Here is a 19,501-nt window from a genome sequence, read left to right as displayed (position 1 = left end):
ACAACTAGAACCGTAGCTGTTCAATTAAATTTTAAAATTAAATAACGGGTTTTCAATAGGTACGCTACCAAAGTAGAGCAATAGGGACAGCAAATGACGCCATATTTTTCCCGCTCTCATAACATTTCTCTTCAGGAAGGTTTGCCATTTCATCATATACATAAGTACGTTCCAACACGGGTCGAAATTATTAAAATTTATTTTTTCATGGAGGTATAGCCTCTCCCAGGGAGATGAGTATTCACTCCGTTAGCAGAAGGATGTTACTAGCGTTGACCTTGCAAACTGTGTGTTCAAAGTTAGTCAAGGAATGTCTGTTCTCACTAGAAATATGATCAAGCTACTTCATCTTAAGACTCGTTTAGGTGCCTGGTAATAACGGAATGGCTGGCAACTGCAAAGCCGTTGGGCCAGAAAGAGGGGGCACCCGCACCCCACTCACAACCGAGTAGAAACGAGTTGGATCTCGGTTGTCATCTTGCGTTCCAAGACTTCCTTCTGGCCTATAGTAGAATAGAGCGTATTGTCCAATAGACCTAAAAATCGTATCGAACGTAAATTTTCAAAGTTCTATTGTGAAGGTGAGGTGGTAACATACTCGCACTTTCTTCTCCACTGTTCAGCCAAAACTGACATCAACCGCCTCCACAAACATAGCTTTGTAGGAAATTGATTGCTCTATAAAAATGGTCTCATACGATTTTTCGATTAAGTTAAGCGTTTACGAGATATTCATCGTCAAACATCAATGCATATTAAGGTAGATCAAAAAAAAATTTTTTTTTCGTTTGGTACTCTGAAAAATAGGTTCCTAGACACCTCTAAGAAAGTCTATAAGTTTCATCATTCATAATAATTTTTTTTCATTGAATTATAAAATTCATAAGAAATAAAAAATTTTCCCAAAAATAACCAAACTTTTTTTAGAGCATTCAATTTCCTACAAAATCTAAGGAACAAGATATTTTTTCAAGTAGTAGTAGTAGTAAAATTTTTTTTTTTTTGAATCACTCTAATTTACATATGTATATGATAAATTATGTAAGAGTTGTAGGTATGGTACAGACCGGCGTTATAAGCTGCCCAATTGAAATCTCTAAACGATCGACCATTTAGCAACTTTTTTTCTCAATTTAAGAACTGTCATTTCTATAATTACAATGTTGCCTGTTTTTGTATTAGTAAAATCGTAAACTAAACAACTTTAGAATAATTGAACGACTCAATAGATGCACATTCCACATTTGTCGTTCATAGACTTTCTTGGTCGGTTAGCTTGTATTTTGTTCAATTTTGAGCGATGTTCAAGCCCCTACACTTATCAGCTGAAACGATGGAGACAGGTATTTTTCGTTGTGCTAAAGGACGTCTACAGTTGCATGAGGTTGCCGGTTTTTTTCTCTTAAGCTTTTATTTCTTTACTTTTTACTGTAATACATTAAGAGCTATTAATATTTATAGTTTGATACGCATTTAAACAAAAAATTTTAAACGGTTGCCACTACAAATTTTTTATACTGTTTCCTGTTTCCTTATAAAAATATGTTTTTTTTAGAGTTTTATGATATTCTTATTAACAATCGATAAATAACATATTAGAAAGCCGCAATTGAACTACTTATGTTATTGATTGATTATTGGAAATATTTAGTTTTGGATTTTGTTACTCACTTTTTGACGCTTCACTAACAATTTACTGGCAATTTCATTATTTAAAAGACAGTTTATTATAAAACTTACTTACTTTGCTTACAAAATTCACTTATGCACTTTATTCATTTAACAGAGACGAAAAGCAGCCTTTGCAGACACCAACTGGTAGCATGAAGCAAAACTCCACCGTCGAATTCGATGGACAATTCGTGCATTCGCGCAGCGGCGAAATACTCGGCAAAAACTCAGCTGTGTGAATGAAACTGGAAGTATTCTAAGGACCAAATGAAATCACTCAAAACGGATAAATTAGCTGGAAACGTTGAAATCGAGCATTAACATTTATAAAACAAAAAACCGACTAGACAAATATGTTGAACAACAAAATTTGTTCAAGTGTACGTGTTAAATGTCAATGCATAGTGGCGCTGTAACACTGGTGGCGAACAAAATAATAACTATTACTTGAATGGATACGAACAAATATGACAAACAAAAATTACAGAACAGTTGTAAACAATATTATGAAATTAAAAATATGCTTCATTTTATAAAAACAGAAAAAAATACAGCTTATATATGTTTCCGCTAAATATTATAATTACAACAAATAGACATTTATATGTTAAACAACAGAAGCTTAAAAGCATACGTATTATACAGTAAATTACATGCAAAATAGTAAAAATCGATTCCAAGTGCAAAAAGCAACAAAAATTCCACAAAACATTATTTCCTTAAAAATAGTATTTTTTATTATTTTTAAAATATTTTTAAGCTAATTTCTAAACATTTTATGAAACACAAATAAGCCCAAAAGCTCTACTTGTATATTCATAATATTTTAAGTGTCTGCTTTACTTGACCTGCGTAACAGTTAAATCCATTCATTTCTGCCTTAAAAATAATATAAAAAAATCATTTAGCATTAATATATGTTCTGTAATTGGAATGTATTTAATAACAAATATTGATAATTAATAGTAGTTAAGAATAATTTGCTGTTATTAAGTGCTTATGTATGCAAAAACAAAGTGTGAACGGCACTCATATTTAAACTAAGATTTAGTATATGTTAAACATTAACAATTATTTTATTTTTAATTAAATTCAGTGTAGAAATTTTAATTTTTTACTTTCTGAAAGCATTCAGTTCTTAAAATAATGTACTTAAAAAAATACTGTAAGACTATTAAAAGCTGTGTGAAAGCGTAAACTCGGGGCTTAAGCCTGCATACTATCTGAGAATTGTAAATTAATTCCGGCATTATTAAATGAAAAATTTATTTTGAGCAAAAAGTTGCAAAATAAAGAAAGTAAAGTGCATACAATTTCTTTTAGAAATTAAAAATAATTATTATTATGTTTTATTTCTTTTTCCTTTACTTAAATTTATTAAAAATTTATTTTGTGAAAAAATTGTAAAATAAATATAATTAATTCATACAATTTCTTTTGGTAATTAAAAATAATAATTATTTTAAATTGCTTCATGATTTCTCCTATTGGTAACGTTTAGCATGAAAAAAAACAATAATTACAAAAACAAAATGATCTGCAATTCATATGAAAATCTACTTCGAGTTATTATTTAGTTTATTAATAAATTACTTTATTAATTTTAAATTAATAATTATGTATTAAATTAAAAAAACGTTTGGTTTAAACAGCACATTTCGATTCAAAAAATATTTGCATAAATTACATCCACAAAATTTATTATTATCTTATCAAATGAAAACTGAGAACTTATAATTAAACGAAATTCATTAAGCAAGTTCACCATTTATCACTTCATAACAACCATTATCATGTTTTGCTGATTTTATTTTATTTTAATCAACAACATTTATAATAATTGAATAAATAGCTTTCTAAAATATTAACATTATTTTTTACACACTTTTAACGAGGGCACAGATTCCATATTTTATTAAATAACTCATTTAGTCATTAAAAAAAAGTATGCGTCATTAGTTATAACAACGTATAGATAACAATTGTATGTCAAATGTGGCTTATGTGTATAGAAAAGAGAGAAATTATATATATTTAATATAAGGACGGAACATTAAACAAAGATTCATTGCTCAGAAATTTTCGCCAAAGATATGAAAATGTGAAAATGAAAATGCTAAAACATCAAAGTGTAAACGTAGCTTAAACAAGTTAAGAAAAGTGCTCAAGCATTAACAAATACAAAATTTTTTCGTGTTACAAATTAAAAACGACTAATAAAAAAATTTAAATTAGCATGACAGTTGATAAAAAAATATCTTGTGTAAAAATTAAAAAAAAAACATGGTTTGGATATAACTTCAATAAACAACCAGCTTAAATAAATTACAATAAAGAGCATTATTGACAAATACTTCAACTTCATGATTTTAGTTAAGCATTTTCTGAATATATGTATGTATATTCTTGCATCAGCACATAAAATATATTTAAATAAGATAAAATAATATTTGTTTACAATCATAAAAACTTAACATGTAAATTAATTAATAATTTAGTATAAAAGCGTATAATTGTATTTGTATAGTATTAATGGCTCAGTTTAAATCAAAAAGCGTATTAATAAAAATGAGTTTACAACAAAAGTAAATGTATTTAGTAGTTTTAAGGCTTTTTTCTATTACATTATACAATGGAAGTAAATAAATATAAGTATGTAATGCAAGTGGAAACATAAAAACAAATAAAAGCGTATGCATTTATTACAAAATAATATGTTTTGAATTTTCTTTTAATTGCATTTAATTATTCAACACTAATTTGCACCTTACCCTATACTCAAGCGCCTTTTACAGAGCTTTTTACAAAAAATAAAAAGAAAAAAATAAAATAATTAAGCAAAGATATGCCCAACTATAAATAAATAAAAAAAAACATATTAATCTTTAAATTAATATAATGAAAAATACATACATAAATATTTACCGAGAAAAATTTTAGTTCCACATTAAGCAAAAGAATTTAAGAAAATGTCATATTTACTTACGTATACATATGCATATGTACGTTTTTCCAAGTTGAATTTGTACAAAAGCGTATTTTGAATATTGAAATTTAAAAAAATGTTTTTGCTAAAAACATGAGTTGTATAAATACGATTTATGTATAGATACATACTATATATGTATGTATGTATATGGCTGATTACCTTAAATCAAACACAAAGCATTTTCCGCAACTGCCAAAAAATTCAAACAAAAAATTAAATTAAATTCAAAATGTTCTTATATAACATTTATCTGTAATTGAGAAATTATTGTTGTTGTATGTAATCTTTTATACTAATCATAAAATATTTACATACATACATACATACATGCATGCATCATAATGATTAGATCATTAAATCGAATTGAAAAAAGCGGTACGGTATAAATGAATAAATGAAAGACTAAAATTAAAAACAGAATCGTGTATTTTCATTTCAAAAAATTGTGAAGGTATGTATGTTTTTCCTCTTGCCAAGTAGAATGGAAATTGGCACAAAAAAAATAAAGAATAATAAGAGTAAAGTTGCTGGTACATATGTAATTCATTCTGACTTTTGGTTCTCCATATATTGAAAATATCAATAGGGTTATCATTATTTGATCAAACCAACAGAGTTATTAAGGGGGTATTCTGGTTTCGAAATTCGAAAAAATCGATTTATTTTGCATATTTTTATAGTATAACCCTTAAAGAAAATGTCCCTAAGAGGATTTTTCGAAATTCAAATTATTTTCCGAGTTACAGCTCATTTTGTGACGCGCCGACAAGGCCGTTTCGCAGCCGGTAACAACTCGTTTTTCTTTTTTTTTTAATTCCGAACCACAAAAAAACAGAAAATACGAGACCTTTTTTTCAAACCTCCACCATTTTGTAAAAAAAAATCAAAAGCGTTTCGTAGTGCGATAACTACACTTTTACTCTTCACGGATTTCGCATAAATTTTCATTTTAGGTCTCGGAAAGGATTTGTATTTTGCACACCAGGACAAGCCATTGTTTCATCAGTCTCTACTTCGCCGACCTGCAGTTTTTTTAAATTAAATCTTTTTTCTTATATTATTTATGTTTTGTATTCTTAGAATATCAATAAAAAAGCATGTAAAAAAATGGATAGTCAAAATAATTTTTGTTTTTTTTTTATCGCGTCAAAAAAAATACCTAAAATTCGGGCTTCTGAACCAGAATTCTTCCTTAAGCTATCAAAGAACTTAACATGCAATCTGATGTAAGTGCCTTTTGAACTTTCGTAAATCGAACTTCTATAACGCGAAATTCTCCATAACTCGAAAACTTAAACTGGCAATAGAAGTCAAATTGCATAACAACTGCGTTTTTTGTGGATTATGAGCATTCGAGTTAGAGAAATGCTACTGTACAAGCATTTAACAAAAGCCTATAATTCCAACCTTATCTCATTTCTTAACAACCGATAATAACAAATCAAACACTAGTGTTCACAATTTAAAAAGTAACTGGATTTGAGAAGTGTTTCCTTTTTTTGACAATTCGCAGTAATGCATTTGCGATTACACAATGGTACCATACATTTATGCTTTAATTCACATAGGCAAATTTACAATACGTGTGCATTCGGAAATTTACTACAAAATAATGTACAAATTTGTATTAGCAGCTCCAATAATTGACCAAATGACAGAAGAATTGTGTTGTTGGCCGGTTATTGGAACCTACTCATGTCCGGTTGTAGGAATTGCTTTTGTATGAAAGTAATAATGAAGACGTTGTGTGTATGAAATCTATCCAGTTATGGGAAATGTCCGGCTATGAGGACTGATCCAGAATTGCATTGTAAATAATTACAAGTTCATCAAAATAGCAAATTATTAGCAATAAGGAATAGCTTTATAATAGAATATTAATTAATTCACAATAAATAGAAATAGGAATAAACAAATATACAATTGTGAATGTCATACGCATGACAGCCCAGTCCTATGTTTGCTTGGTTTCTTAAAATAAACAAAGTGTTCCCAATTAGAATGTAGTGCATTGTGAGATTTAATAGACAAAAAAATTATCATAAATTGCTTATTTTTATGCTCGGTGTTTTCCACATATCATATATCGAAAATACATATATTCTTTTGCAGCAATAAAAATATAGTTGTACATTGTTTCAAATTGTTTCGTCATGTCTGAAATGCGAATCCGTCCACGACAGGTGCTCATACTTATTATTGTGTTCCTAGTGATATTGCTTTTAGTGCATCGGAATGGGAAGCGTACTTGCCAGGGTCCCGAATTTTTGCAGGCTATTTATGCTAAACAAACGGAGAACGCTTTACCAAAAATTTATGCCATAACACCAACATACAGTCGGCCATCGCAAAAAGCCGAACTAACAAGGTAAATATGTACTTTACTAATTAATCACAAATATTGGCCTACAATATCATATCTTTCTTGTTTTATCTGTGCAGATTGTCACATATATTCATGCTTATGCCTAATTTACATTGGATTTTAATTGAAGATTCCAATACAACGACGAAAGTAGTGCGCAACCTGTTGACGCGAGCGGGTTTAACGGAACGTTCAACCCAACTCAACATTAAAACACCAGTTAATTATAAATTGAAAAATAAAGATCCGAACTGGCTGAAGCCACGTGGAGTGGAACAACGAAATTTAGCCCTCAGTTGGATACGTACAAATGTAGATCCAGCGGAACATAGTGTGATATTTTTTATGGACGATGACAACTCTTACAGTGTGGAGCTGTTTGTGGAAATGACTAAAATCGAACCCGGTCGTGTTGGCATATGGCCAGTGGGTTTAGTAGGTGGACTTATGGTGGAAAAACCTATACTTAATGCTGAAAATACGCAAGTAATTGGTTTTAATGCAGCGTGGCGACCGGAGAGACCATTTCCTATAGATATGGCTGCGTTCGCAATTAGTACTGATTTGTTATTTAAATATCCACAAGCGCAATTTGCTTACGAAGTGGAGCGAGGCTACCAAGAAAGTGAAATATTAAGACACATAACAACAAGAGAACAACTACAACCTTTGGCGAATAATTGCCGAGATGTGCTAGTGTGGCATACTCGTACTGAAAAAACAAATCTCGTATCTGAAATAAAACTGAATAAAGATGGGAAACATTCTGACGTTGGCATGGAGGTCTAGCATTAATAAAAGAGAATTTAAAATTTAAAAAAATTGCGTCATGATTTAAATGCTCGCAATTTTTTTTTTTTATATCCGGTATATTTACGCATTAATAATTCTCCACAAGTAATTAAAAAAGATCGTATATCGTAGTACTTCCAAAATATTTATTATATACATATATTATGCCCATAAACACATTTAGTTATATAAGAATTAAACAATACATACATATTTAAAATAGTTTATTATCTTAAGTAGTAATATTATTAATTGAAAGTATAAGCAAATTTTTATAAATTTTACTAACAGACTTAAAAGTTTGTTGATTTTTTATATAATAAAAAAGTATGCAATTGATATAATATGCAGAGTTGCTTATCAGATCAGTTAGATAAGAAATATTCAGACAGCTTGTTATTTTTAATGTCAGCTAAACAAACAACAAAAGTGCAATAAATACCGTCAACCAATTACATTATATGTCAATATGTTTTTTTTTTTTTGTTTTTGGAAATTTAATGCATTAATAATAAAATGTTACACATTATTTTATGAATGTAAAAGATTTTTTTGTGAAATGTCTGCTTATTAAAACAATTAAAATTTCATACTTCTTACGTAGGTGGGTAGAACTTGGTATTATCTTTTTACTGCTGTTACTTTCCGTTGATTTTCAAAGCAACACTTTTTTTGATTAACAGTTATATATTATTAACTTGAAATTTATTCAAGTTTTTTGTTATTTATGAAAAAAGAAAGTGAGTAGCTCGGTGAATTGTTCGATCAGGATCGTAGTTGTTGTGGTAGCAGAAATCATACCTGAATGTACTTGAAAGAACGCTGCTGAGGTGACAGTACTTGGCGGGATAAAACCCCGGTTTCGTTTCGGCTATGTACACCTAACTGTCTTGGCAACGGCAGCGGTATTATAAGAAAGTTAGAAATCTTTTAACATAGACATACCCACCATACATAGGTCCTGCGTGTAATTAGTACCCGCGCGATACTAGTCATGTTTTTGTTGTTGTAGCGGGTACCTAGTCTCCGTTGGGATTTCTGGGAAAAATAAGAATTCATGTTTTTGGACTACTATATAATAATTGTGGCATAAATTTTATATACCAATTAAAATAATAAATTTCAAATGAGGAATGATATTTTGATTTATGCTTGTATAAATTTATTAAATTTAAGACTTCACTCATTCCCAACCCATTTTGCATAATTGTTCTGCAAATTAACAATATTAACCTAAATATGAATTTTTTGGAAAAGTGTATTAAATTATTTAGAAAATATACTTTATTTTTATAATTTTACACAACCGTCTTAATACTCGCTCTACTAAATTTAATATTACCGAAATGAAACTGCCGTCGGTATATACTTACATATGTAAATGGGATCTGTTGCCTCTTCGTAATTTTCATAGAAATGAAAACTGATCTGTCTAACTGCTGAAGTGACAGCTTATTGCTTTTAATACATTGTATACTAATTAGTATTCCATATAGATTTCTAGTATTCCATCAAGATTTCTATGAATTATTTTACGAACTTTTTATTTAATTCTTGGTGCACCCGCTCTGAATAAATTCTAGTTTTTATCTATATAAAGGACAATCGAATTTTAATTTGTGAATTTACGTTATTACTACATATTGAATGGGTTTGAAAGAAGAAGAAGAATTACAATGCAAATTCAATTTGTGACAACAAAGTGTAAATAAAACATATGTAAACTGAAAAATTCTAATAGATTCGAATAGTAAAATGATTTGCCGACTGTGTTTAATTGAGTCAAATGAAATTTTAAAAATTTATAACGAAACCGGAGAAATGATAGATAATGACATATTGAAAGTAGTGGCAAAACATTTCCAAATTGAGGTATGATTTTTATTGATATACTGTTGAAATTTTAACTCAGTCCTGCTCCACTCTATTTTAGATTCGATACGATGATGCAGTATCTAATATAATATGTTTGGTATGTTGGGATTATCTATCGAAGTTCCATAAATATTGGTTGAGTATCGAAGAAAAGCAGATAACATTGAATAACCAATTGCATTTTACGGAAATAAAACGTGATATCGAAGATGTGCAGACAGAGGGTTTCGCTGGAGCAGAAAATAATTCAGCTAATGAAAAAATAGAGACTGGTTTGTGTGAACCTGAAATAGATATGTTAATTCAAAATACAGACACATTTGGAGTTGAAACCGAATTTGTTGCTGCAAAAACTGAAGAAGAAGATGAGGCGACTGTTGATTGTGATGTTTTTGCCACCACAACAAATTCCCTTGGTGAGAACATAAAATATGATTCATTTCCTTTATTCCTTTAAATGTACCATCTGCATGCTTTCCTATTTTAGACATCCTTTCAAGAGAAAATGAAATTGAAACTGAGGATATTGCACCAAATAGTCACAAAAACGCAAATACACTAAAAGGAATAAAAAGCTAGAGAAATCAATTTCAGAAAAAGGAAAGAGAAAAAGGGGTCGACCTAGGTTAACAAATAACAATTCAAAAGCGAGTTCAAGTCCCACCAAAGAAAAAAAGATCGAAAGTTCCCAAACTTATGAAGAAAAATTGAAAACTATACAGGAAGCTGATAAGTTTTTAGCAGAAAACACACAGTTGAACTGTTGTATTTGTACGGAACAATTAAACGATTTTAAGGAACTTAAAACTCATTTTCGACAAAAACACCAATGCACCGGATATGTGATTTGTTGTAATCTACGCTTTAATAAACGTACTTTATATGTGGACCATATTCAGTTGCATAAGAATCCAGACTTCTTCAAGTATTTTTTGCTCTCAAATTCAATATATAAGTTTGATTTATTCGGTTTCGTTTTTAAATACTTTCGCAGGTGCTGCATTTGTAATAAACAACTAATAAGCCGCAAAAATTACGCAAATCATATGCACTCGTTGCACCCGGCTGAAGAAAATCTGCAATTTGCTTGTAAACTTTGTCCGAAAAAATTTTCTAAGCAATATATACTAGATAGTCACATAAAAATGCGTCACATGCCCAAGGACCATATTTGTAATCTCTGCGACAAGGCGTATGTAACGAGTTTTATTAAGAATGTTATAATATTTCATTATTTATACAATTTCAGATTTGCAAGTATCTGGATTTTGAAGCAACACGAAAAAGCTGTTCATCGCAATGAATTTGAATCAGTTTGTGAAATATGTGGAAAGCGTTTGAGGAATGCTGCAAACTTACAATATCATATGGATAACATACACAATACCGAACCACGTCCGGAAGTTGAATGTACGCTTTGTCATAAATGGCTAAAAAGTGACCGTAGTTTGCGGAAGCATATGATTTCACATCGTGATGAAGCATCAGGTACAGTTTTTAAATGTCCTCAATGTGATGTTGAGAAAAAATCGAGACATTCGCTTGCATCACATATCCGGTATCATCACTCCAACCGAAGTTTCTCCTGCACAATGTGTACCAAAGAATTTAAAACTCCAATCGCACTGAAGGTTGTAAAATTAAATAGTTAATAATTAATTCATTTTAATCGAATGCTATTTTGCAGGAACATGAAGCCACCCATACTGGTGTCGATTTGTATACTTGCCCCTTCTGCCCTAAGACGTTCAGATCCCACGCCAATATGCATAAACATAAATTGCATAGTCACTCAGATGAATGGGTTCGCAAATATGCGCAACCCAATGAATTCACCCAAAGTCTTTTAAACCAAACGCGTAACACCGAGACATAACTGAACTTATTTGAATTGGCTAAGCTGATTTATAAACTTTTGTTGTGCACTTTGTTAAAATTAAGTTTAATGATTCTTCAAATATACATATAAACACAATTAGTGTATAATATATTAACGATTTCTTTCCTAATGATGAGCTTTGTAATAATAAATAACCAATTAACAAATTGAATATAAAACCATTATAATTCTAGTCTCAAATGTGACAAAATCTCTCAAGTGTACTCGCTCTTTTTTTCGAAAAATGTCGTGTATTATTGTTTTTGATATATTGGTAGTCGACGTCGTTGCATTCGTATATCTCCAGAGCTACCAGTCACATTGTGTCACCATAAAGTGAAAGGTGAGATTTTAAGCTCAATTTTACAGAAAAAAAAACAAAATTCGACGAAGCTGAAAAAAAGTTACAGATGTTCACAAATGAGTGAAAATAATGAAGAAATTCGCTATTTGTTTTGTATAAAAAAGGGAATAATGCCACGCTTGGTGATTTGCGAAGTTTACGGAGACGATGCTGTATCAATTCGTGTAGCACAATTGTTCACTCACTTCCGTTCAGAAAATTTCAAAATTTCGATTTACACTCATGGAATAATATCTCTAGCGGAAAAATGGCAAGTGGTCGACCAAAATAGTACCTATTTGTACATAAGTTGAAGTTTGATTAGAAATACGAAAATACTTTTTCGACCACTCAATATTTTTGTACGATCTTGCAAAATATTTATTTTCTCTTAACAAACCGAATCGATTTTCTCTTATATACAGTACGATTATGAGTGAATATGTCCTATAATTACTAATTTTTACAAAAAATCAGTATACCAAAAAACAATACAAACAATTTTCTTCAACAAATTCAATTAAAGGCAATTTTTCAATAGGTTGAAATTACTTCTTATTTATTGAAAAACCATAAGCTAAAAGAAAAACATGAAAACTTTCAATTGATCAAAAGTTACCCGCTTTTTTACTTTGACGCTGCAGTTGGTTCGCCGGGTATGTGATGCAACCGAATGTCTCGATTTTTGATAACTGCACCAGATGCTTTAGCACGATGTGAAATCATATGCTTTCGCAAACTGCGATTACTTTTTAGCCATTTATGACAAAGCGTACATTCAACTTCCGGACGTGGTTCGGTATTGTGTATGTTATCCATATGATATTGTAAGTTTGCGGCATTCCTCAAACGCTTTCCACATATCTCACAAACTGATTCAAATTCGTTGCGATGAACAGCTTTTTCGTGTTGTTCCAAAATCCAGATACGTGAAAATCTGAAATTTTGTAAATAATGAAATTGATTGAATTACAGTAACAACATTCTTAATAAAAGTAGTTACGTACGCCTTATCACAGATATTACAAATATGGTCCTTGGGCATGTGTCGCGTTTTTATGTGGGTATCTAGTATGTATTTCTTAGAAAACTTTTTTGGACAAAGTTTACAAGCAAATTGCAGATTTTCTTCAGCCGGGTGTAATGAGTGCATATGATGTGCGTAATTTTTGCGGCTTATTAGTTGTTTATTGCAAATGCAGCATCTGCGAATATATTAAAAAACAAAACCAAATAAATCAAACTTTTATTTTTAAGAGCAAAAAATACTTGAAGAAGTCTGGATTCTTATGCAGCTGAATATGATCCGCATATAAAGAACGTTTATTAAAACGGAGATTACAACAAATCATATATCCGGCGCATTGGTGTTTTTGTCGAAAATGAGTTTTAAGTTCCTTAAAATCTTTCAGCTGTTCCGTACAAATACAACAGTTCAACTGTGTGTTTTCTGCTATAAACTTATCAGCTTCCCGGATAGCTTTGTTTTGGGAACTTTCGACTTTTATTTCTTTGGTGGCACTTGAACTCGCTTTTGAAATCGTTTTGTTCCTTTTGGTATATTTGCGCTTCTGTTGACTATTGGATGCAATATCCTCAATTTCAATTTCATTTTCTCTTGAAAGAATATCTAAAATAGGAAAGCATGCATTATCAGATTACTACAATTGAATGAATAAAGGAAACTTATTTTGAATATCAACATGGTTTATGTACCAAGGGAATCTGATTTTGGGCCAAAAACATCACAATCAACAGTCGCCTCAATTTCTTCTTCAGTTTTTGCAGCAACAAATTCGGTTTCAACTCCAAATGTGTCTGTATTTTCAATAAACATAACTATTTCAGGTTCACACAAACCAGTCTCTATTTTTTCACTAGTTGAATTATTTTCTTCATAAGCGATACCTTCTGTCTCTACATCTTCGGTATCACGTTTTATTTCCGTAAAATGCAATTGGTTATTCAATGTTATCTGCTTTTCTTCAATACTCAACCAATATTTATGGAACTTCGATAGATAATCCCAACATACGAAACATATTATATTAGATACTGCATCATCGTATCGAATCTAAAATTAAGTGGAGCAGTACTGAGTTAAAACCTTAACAATATATCAAAAAAATCATACCTCAATTTGGAAATGTTTAGCCACTACTTTCAATATGTCATTATCTATCATTTCTCCGGTTTCGTTATAAATTTTTAATATTTCATTTGACTCAATTAAACACAGTCGGCAAATCATTTTACTATCCGATAAGAATTTTTCAGTTTGCATATGTTTTATTTACACTTCGTTATCAGAAATTGAATTTAGATTGTAATGTGCTGAACACATAGAGCACGACAGTTTGCAAGCGACATCTCTCAAATATTAAAATACACGCGTTGTTATGGACAGCTATATGACTACACGACTGCAGGCTCTCGGTTGTCGATATCTCTAACTTGAAAATATTTTTAAATTTGCCGACAGTAGAGAGGAGTGGTGACACTCGTATGTAAAATGTAAATTATTCAAAGCTCTGTATATAACAGATTGTAATAACAATTGATAATTTAAAATAAAAATATTTACCTATTTACTTCTTTTTTGCATAAAAAATTTTACTTTGAACAAAATATTAAAATTTCATTGAAGTGAAAGGCATTACTTCTTTTTGCATAAAAAATTTTACTTTCAACAAAATATTAAAATTTCAACATGGCAACAACGGATTGTGTACATACAAAATGGACAACTGTGTAGTTTTGTGTAAAAGCCGACCATTGTTATGTCGCTACCTTTTTAGAAATATTCACGTAGTAGGCTTCACCACGCCATTTACAGTTCAGGGTCGTGCTGCCATGTCGTGTCGCTTTCTGTGTTCAGAGCGTAAGACTTCTTCTTCTTTAAAATCCCTTCAATATGTAGTAATAGTGTAAATTCACCTATTCTGGTCATGTTATTGTTCACTCCATCCCGTCTATAAAATTCAATTATACTTATAAATAAAAACTAGAATTTATTCAAAGCATGTGCACTAATAATTAATTAAAAAGTTGTTAAAATAATTCATAGAAATCTTAATAATTTATTGACTCTTCAAATTTGTTCTCCATCAGGTGGTAAAATATTTAACAAGCTTTTGGTAATCTCGCTTGGTTGCGACCGTTTACGAACCCACTCATTTGAATGATTATTGACCTTATGTTTGTGCATATTGCCATGAGACCTAAATGTCTTTGGACAAAAGGAACAGGTATACAAATGGGTTCCAGTATGTGTAGTTTCATGTTCCTATAAATGGAGAAAGCGATATTTAACATATAAATATAATTTTTTTTGTTTTTGATTTGAATATACATATACATTACCCTCAATGCGCGGGGATTTTTAAATTCTTTATTGCACATTGTGCATGTAAACACTTTATCCGAGTGATGATATCGGATATGAGCGGAAAGCGCATGACGTGTATTTTTTTCCATACCACACTGAGGACATTTGAACTCTTGTCCGGACGCTTGGTCTCGATGTATGATCATGTGTTTTTTTACACAACGTGCATTTTTCAACCACTTAAGACAGATTTTACATTGTTCTTCCGGACGAGGTTCTGTATTATGAATGGCCTCCATGTGAGACAAAAGATTTTGGGCGGTTTTAAGACACTTGCCGCAAACTTCACAAACAGAGTCGTATTCATTTAAATGTACTGCTTTTTCATGCTGCTTTAAAACTGCGGAATTTATGAATCTTAAAAAAAAAGAATAATATCAAGAATTGATTGTAAAATCCGAAAAAAATTTATCACCCCTTATTGCAGGTTTTGCAGATATAATTTCGCTCTGTAGTATGGCTAGACTTTATGTGATAGTCTAAAATGTACTGCTTAGCAAACTTTCTGGGGCATAATTTACAGGGATACAGTAAACTTTCTGCGTCTGGATGTATAGTGTCCATATGATTTTGGTAGTTATTTCTGCTTGCTAATTGTTTATTACAGAGTGTACATCTATATAAAGGTTTTGATCAATAATACATAAAGTCGTTAAAATTTTATTTGAAATAAGTATGCAAAACTTACTTGAAAAAATCTGGGTCTTTATGAAGTTTCAGATGGTCCACATATAAAGTCCGTTTTCTATACCGATTATTACAACAAGGTATATAGCCTACACACTGATGTTCTTGTCGAAAATGTTTCTTTAAATCTGTGAAATCTTTAAGTGATACAGCGCATAAGCAACAAGATAATTGTGTGTTTTCTGCTATGAATTCGTCTAATTCCCGTATCAAAGTTTTTGTATTATGTTTTTTAACGACTTTCTTTCCTTCTATTTTTAAATTATCCTTTTCAACATTAACATCAGATTTTATTTTTCCCTTTCTTTTCTTTGAACAACGAGTTTTATCAATACTTTCTTTTTCTAGTTTTTTCTGTTTGGTGCCTCTTTTCGTGTATTTCCGCTTTTTAGTAGACCTTAATTCCATTACATTTTCTTCTGAAACTAACGGCTAAATTTAATGGTCGTGAAAGAATTTTTTTATAATCATAGTTACCTTCATCTGTATATGATGGTGTAGGAGAAGGCAATGAGTCTCGATCGCTTGATAGAACATCATCCTTCATTTCAACAGCATTAAATTCCAATCCATCTGTAGATATCATCGGATGTACAACCAAGTCTATCTCTGGTTCTCGTAATTCATTATTTTTTGTGTCAATAGGAGATTTTACATCGGCACTGGTGAGTTCCAGTTGAAAATCATCCACATCTTGTTTTATTTGCGTGCACACTATATATGTTTGCAATGTTTTCTGTTTTTCATCTATTTTTAACCAAAATCTGTGGAAAACCGATGTACATTTCCAACACTCTGCACAAATCTTATTGGAAATAATATCACTTGGTTGTACCTGTTATTGATTGGATGTTTTAATGGTGCCGAAGCATATTCATATTTAAGCCTTACCTCGAAATGAAAGTATTTAGTAATAATTTTTGCAACTTCAGTTTCTGCATTGTCAGAGAATATATCTAAACTATCATGTGAATCTTCCAAACAGAGACGACAAACCATTTTTGTCGAATCAAAATACTGCTAAGTTCAGTTTCAGTCCGTCTTCTTATTATTTATATTCTTCCTCTTCTTTCAAAACCCAATTTAATTCACGGTAGTATTTTATATTGAATACCTAATTCGCTTCTTGTTAACGTTGCCAAACTATCAAAACAAATCTATTAAGTATTTGTATATACTATTTCAATCAATTGGTAACTAATTCAAAACGGAGGAGTCCAATAACGGTAACGCAACAAACGCTAAATAATGAATATTAGGTGCAGTTTAATGAGTAACAATATTCTTATTTCTAGTTTAAATTCTTAGTCACAAATTTATAATACTGTATCTTTAAGACTGTGGTTCACTAAATGGTAATAAAGTCAGATACCCAGAAGGCATATCATTCGCTTGAATAGAGTGCTGTGGCAACTTTTCTTCCGATTTTTGCTGTAAGTTCTCATTACATTTTTCATGTACTGATTCATCCGAATGATTAGCCATATGTTTGCGCATATTACGGATCGACCTAAACTTCTTTGCACAAATTGAACATGTGTAGAGGTGTATTCCAGCATGCCTGGCCTCATGCTCCTAAAATTAATCGAATTAATATAACGGAAGCTTGAACATTTAGTTAGATTGCAATTACTCTCAATGCGATCGGCAGTTTGAACTCTTTGCTGCATACTGGACATTTAAAACTTCGGTCCGAATGATGGTAACGTATATGTGCCGCCAGTGAATGTCTGGAGTATTTAATGGCATTGCATTTGGAACACGGGTATTCCCTACCTAACGGTTCTTCGCTGTGAGCTATGATATGTTTTTTTAGTGTATACGCATTTTTCAGCCACTTTTGACATATATGGCATTGAGCTCTAGTACGTGGTTCTGCGCTATGAATAGAATCTACATGACGCAAAAGATTGTGAGCAGCTTTAAAGCATTTTCCACAAATCTCGCAAACAGATTCATATTCATTCAGGTGAATGTTCCTTTCATGTTTCTTCAAAACACCAGCACTGACGAATCTTTATATTATAACACAAAATATTTAAAAAAATTTATATTAACACTAAAATTTTTGGTAGACATTACCCTTTGTTGCATATTTTACATATGAAATCGCGTGTAGTCGTATGTTTAGAACGCATGTGATAATCCAAAAGATATTGTTTAACGAATTTTCTAGGGCACAATTTGCAAAAGAATTGTAAGTCTTCAGTATCAGGATGTTTTGAATCCATATGATTTTGATAAGTATTCCGGCTTGCCAACTTCTTATTGCATATATGGCACCTATAACAGCATACATATTAGTAAATTAAAAATATCAGTCACTTTTTAAAAAAAAAGTGAATACTTACTTCAAAAAGTCTGGATCCCTATGCATTTTTAGATGGTCTACCCAAAGAGATCGTTTTAAGAAACGACTATTGCAACAAGTCATATATCCTTCGCATTTATGTTGGTCACGGAAATGTTTTCTTAACTGAAGGAAGTCTGTAAGTTGTTGCTTGCACAAACAACAACTCAATTCCGAATTTTGTGCTATATACTCATCCATCTCAGCAATCAAAGCCAATTTGGCCATACGTCGACTTGTGGCTTCTTCGTCATTTGTAGGATCTCTTGTCAAATTATCATCGCTTTTTGATTTTAACGACTTTTTCTTGTTCTCGCGCTTGGGTCTGTTATCAAGATCGTTTATCTTCTTTTTCGTCTTAACACCTTAATATAGAGAATTTTAATTTAAATAATTAGAAATACAAAAATAATAACTCACAATTATAAGTCGGTTTCGTTTTTACTGTAAGTAATGATCCTTGATCGGATAATACGTAGTTATGTTTGTCTCCATCATCGAATCCGGCTTCATCTTCGCAATCGTTATCCAAATCAGCAGCATCAAATTCAACTTCATTATCGCAAAAGTCTGATTGTAGAACAGCCAAATCTATTTGTGGTTCTCTCAACCCAATTTCCTTACAGTCAATAGATGATTTAATATGGACCGAGGGAAATTCTTCTGTCTCAATATCTTCTATGGGATGTTTCGTTTCTATGCATTCCAAATGGGTTTGCAAAGTCTTCTGTTTTTCATCAATATTTACCCAAAACTTATGGAAATCGTCAATATGCTTCCAACACTCGCAGCAAATTTCATTAGAAATTGTTTCGTGGTACTGAATCTTAAATTAATTGTTATCAATTAATTACTAACATAAACATATGACATATGCCCATATGAGTTTAAAATACAAATAAACGAAAATATGATTTACCTCAATGCAAAAATATCTTTTTATCACTTTTGCGGCATCACTTTCACCATTATCAGACCATAGTTCTATACCGTTAGTTATTCCCAATAAACATAAACGACAAATCATTTTTCTAAACAAATAAGTAAACAAACACCAAAAGATGAATTCCTATTGGTTATAAGGAAGACGATAAACTGGTTTCCACTTATTCGATTTTTCGACTAACCGATAAACATGTATTCCGTTTGCAGCATATCGAAT

The 19,501-nt window shown here is 31.0% G+C and overlaps 6 protein-coding genes across 10 annotated transcripts in view; 3 read left to right on the top strand and 3 right to left on the bottom strand.

The window, feature by feature from the left end:
* Positions 1–5,080, top strand: part of LOC126760310 (fasciclin-2) — a 274,265-nt gene extending 269,185 nt beyond the window's left edge. For all 4 annotated transcript variants that reach the window (XM_050475863.1, XM_050475860.1, XM_050475861.1 and 1 more), the window contains one exon: positions 1,787–5,080. In XM_050475863.1, coding sequence (XP_050331820.1) covers positions 1,787–1,910 — 124 coding nt within the window. In that variant the 3' untranslated portion in view covers positions 1,911–5,080. The remainder of the gene's footprint in view (positions 1–1,786) is intronic.
* A 1,535-nt stretch (positions 5,081–6,615) lies between these two features.
* Positions 6,616–8,285, top strand: LOC126758500 (galactosylgalactosylxylosylprotein 3-beta-glucuronosyltransferase I). The gene is made up of 2 exons (XM_050472782.1): positions 6,616–7,028; positions 7,103–8,285. The coding sequence occupies exons 1-2, from the start codon at positions 6,814–6,816 to the stop codon at positions 7,812–7,814; spliced, it is 927 nt and encodes a 308-aa protein (XP_050328739.1). The 5' UTR covers positions 6,616–6,813; the 3' UTR covers positions 7,815–8,285.
* A 1,206-nt stretch (positions 8,286–9,491) lies between these two features.
* LOC126758499 (transcription factor grauzone-like) lies at positions 9,492–11,682 on the top strand. Its single transcript, XM_050472780.1, is given in 7 exon segments — positions 9,492–9,689; positions 9,751–10,108; positions 10,180–10,227; positions 10,230–10,617; positions 10,687–10,884; positions 10,942–11,323; positions 11,380–11,682. Coding segments are annotated over 7 exon segments (1,680 nt in total). The 5' UTR covers positions 9,492–9,572; the 3' UTR covers positions 11,569–11,682.
* Positions 11,683–12,444: 762 nt separating this feature from the next.
* On the bottom strand, positions 12,445–14,263 carry LOC126759175 (transcription factor grauzone-like). 2 transcript variants are annotated; one of them, XM_050473853.1, is made up of 5 exons: positions 14,049–14,263; positions 13,631–13,988; positions 13,184–13,544; positions 12,922–13,119; positions 12,445–12,851 (listed from the first exon to the last, which is right to left on the bottom strand). In XM_050473853.1, the coding sequence occupies exons 1-5, from the start codon at positions 14,196–14,198 to the stop codon at positions 12,542–12,544; spliced, it is 1,377 nt and encodes a 458-aa protein (XP_050329810.1). In that variant the 5' UTR covers positions 14,199–14,263; the 3' UTR covers positions 12,445–12,541. The 2 variants fall into 2 exon arrangements, with proteins under 2 accessions (XP_050329810.1, XP_050329811.1); XM_050473854.1 differs by having other exon boundaries at positions 13,823–13,988; positions 14,049–14,262.
* Positions 14,264–14,971: 708 nt separating this feature from the next.
* LOC126759168 (transcription factor grauzone-like) lies at positions 14,972–17,053 on the bottom strand. The gene is made up of 6 exons (XM_050473841.1): positions 16,881–17,053; positions 16,467–16,824; positions 15,991–16,414; positions 15,718–15,918; positions 15,278–15,659; positions 14,972–15,200 (listed from the first exon to the last, which is right to left on the bottom strand). The coding sequence occupies exons 1-6, from the start codon at positions 16,986–16,988 to the stop codon at positions 15,006–15,008; spliced, it is 1,668 nt and encodes a 555-aa protein (XP_050329798.1). The 5' UTR covers positions 16,989–17,053; the 3' UTR covers positions 14,972–15,005.
* A 182-nt stretch (positions 17,054–17,235) lies between these two features.
* On the bottom strand, positions 17,236–19,435 carry LOC126759167 (transcription factor grauzone-like). Its single transcript, XM_050473840.1, has 6 exons — positions 19,259–19,435; positions 18,760–19,165; positions 18,341–18,704; positions 18,072–18,272; positions 17,623–18,004; positions 17,236–17,564 (listed from the first exon to the last, which is right to left on the bottom strand). The coding sequence occupies exons 1-6, from the start codon at positions 19,364–19,366 to the stop codon at positions 17,322–17,324; spliced, it is 1,704 nt and encodes a 567-aa protein (XP_050329797.1). The 5' UTR covers positions 19,367–19,435; the 3' UTR covers positions 17,236–17,321.
* Positions 19,436–19,501: the final 66 nt, after the last annotated feature.

The sequence above is a fragment of the Bactrocera neohumeralis genome, chromosome 5 (genome assembly GCF_024586455.1).
Source record: "Bactrocera neohumeralis isolate Rockhampton chromosome 5, APGP_CSIRO_Bneo_wtdbg2-racon-allhic-juicebox.fasta_v2, whole genome shotgun sequence".
Taxonomy (NCBI): Eukaryota; Metazoa; Arthropoda; class Insecta; order Diptera; family Tephritidae; genus Bactrocera; species Bactrocera neohumeralis.
Note: the sequence above shows the minus strand (reverse complement) of the source record. Positions and strands in the feature narration are given on the sequence as shown.

What these genes read in the sequence shown, in the direction of transcription:
- LOC126758500 (XM_050472782.1), top strand. Translation starts at nt 6,814, where the DNA reads ATGTCTGAAATGCGAATCCGTCCACGACAGGTGCTCATACTTATTATT. An exon ending in CAAAAAGCCGAACTAACAAG is followed by an intron (nt 7,029 to 7,102) that starts GTAAATATGTAC and finishes TTATCTGTGCAG; the next exon opens with ATTGTCACATATATTCATGC.
- LOC126759175 (XM_050473853.1), bottom strand. Translation starts at nt 14,198, where the DNA reads ATGCAAACTGAAAAATTCTTATCGGATAGTAAAATGATTTGCCGACTG. An exon ending in AAGAATCCAGACTTCTTCAA is followed by an intron (nt 13,120 to 13,183) that starts GTATTTTTTGCT and finishes ATATATTCGCAG; the next exon opens with ATGCTGCATTTGCAATAAAC. An exon ending in TGTAATATCTGTGATAAGGC is followed by an intron (nt 12,852 to 12,921) that starts GTACGTAACTAC and finishes ACAAAATTTCAG; the next exon opens with ATTTTCACGTATCTGGATTT.
- LOC126759168 (XM_050473841.1), bottom strand. Translation starts at nt 16,988, where the DNA reads ATGGTTTGTCGTCTCTGTTTGGAAGATTCACATGATAGTTTAGATATA. An exon ending in CTAAATACTTTCATTTCGAG is followed by an intron (nt 16,825 to 16,880) that starts GTAAGGCTTAAA and finishes AATCAATAACAG; the next exon opens with GTACAACCAAGTGATATTAT. An exon ending in AAAGACCCAGATTTTTTCAA is followed by an intron (nt 15,919 to 15,990) that starts GTAAGTTTTGCA and finishes ACCTTTATATAG; the next exon opens with ATGTACACTCTGTAATAAAC.
- LOC126759167 (XM_050473840.1), bottom strand. Translation starts at nt 19,366, where the DNA reads ATGATTTGTCGTTTATGTTTATTGGGAATAACTAACGGTATAGAACTA. An exon ending in AACGAAACCGACTTATAATT is followed by an intron (nt 18,705 to 18,759) that starts GTGAGTTATTAT and finishes CTCTATATTAAG; the next exon opens with GTGTTAAGACGAAAAAGAAG. An exon ending in TGTAAAATATGCAACAAAGG is followed by an intron (nt 18,005 to 18,071) that starts GTAATGTCTACC and finishes TATAATATAAAG; the next exon opens with ATTCGTCAGTGCTGGTGTTT.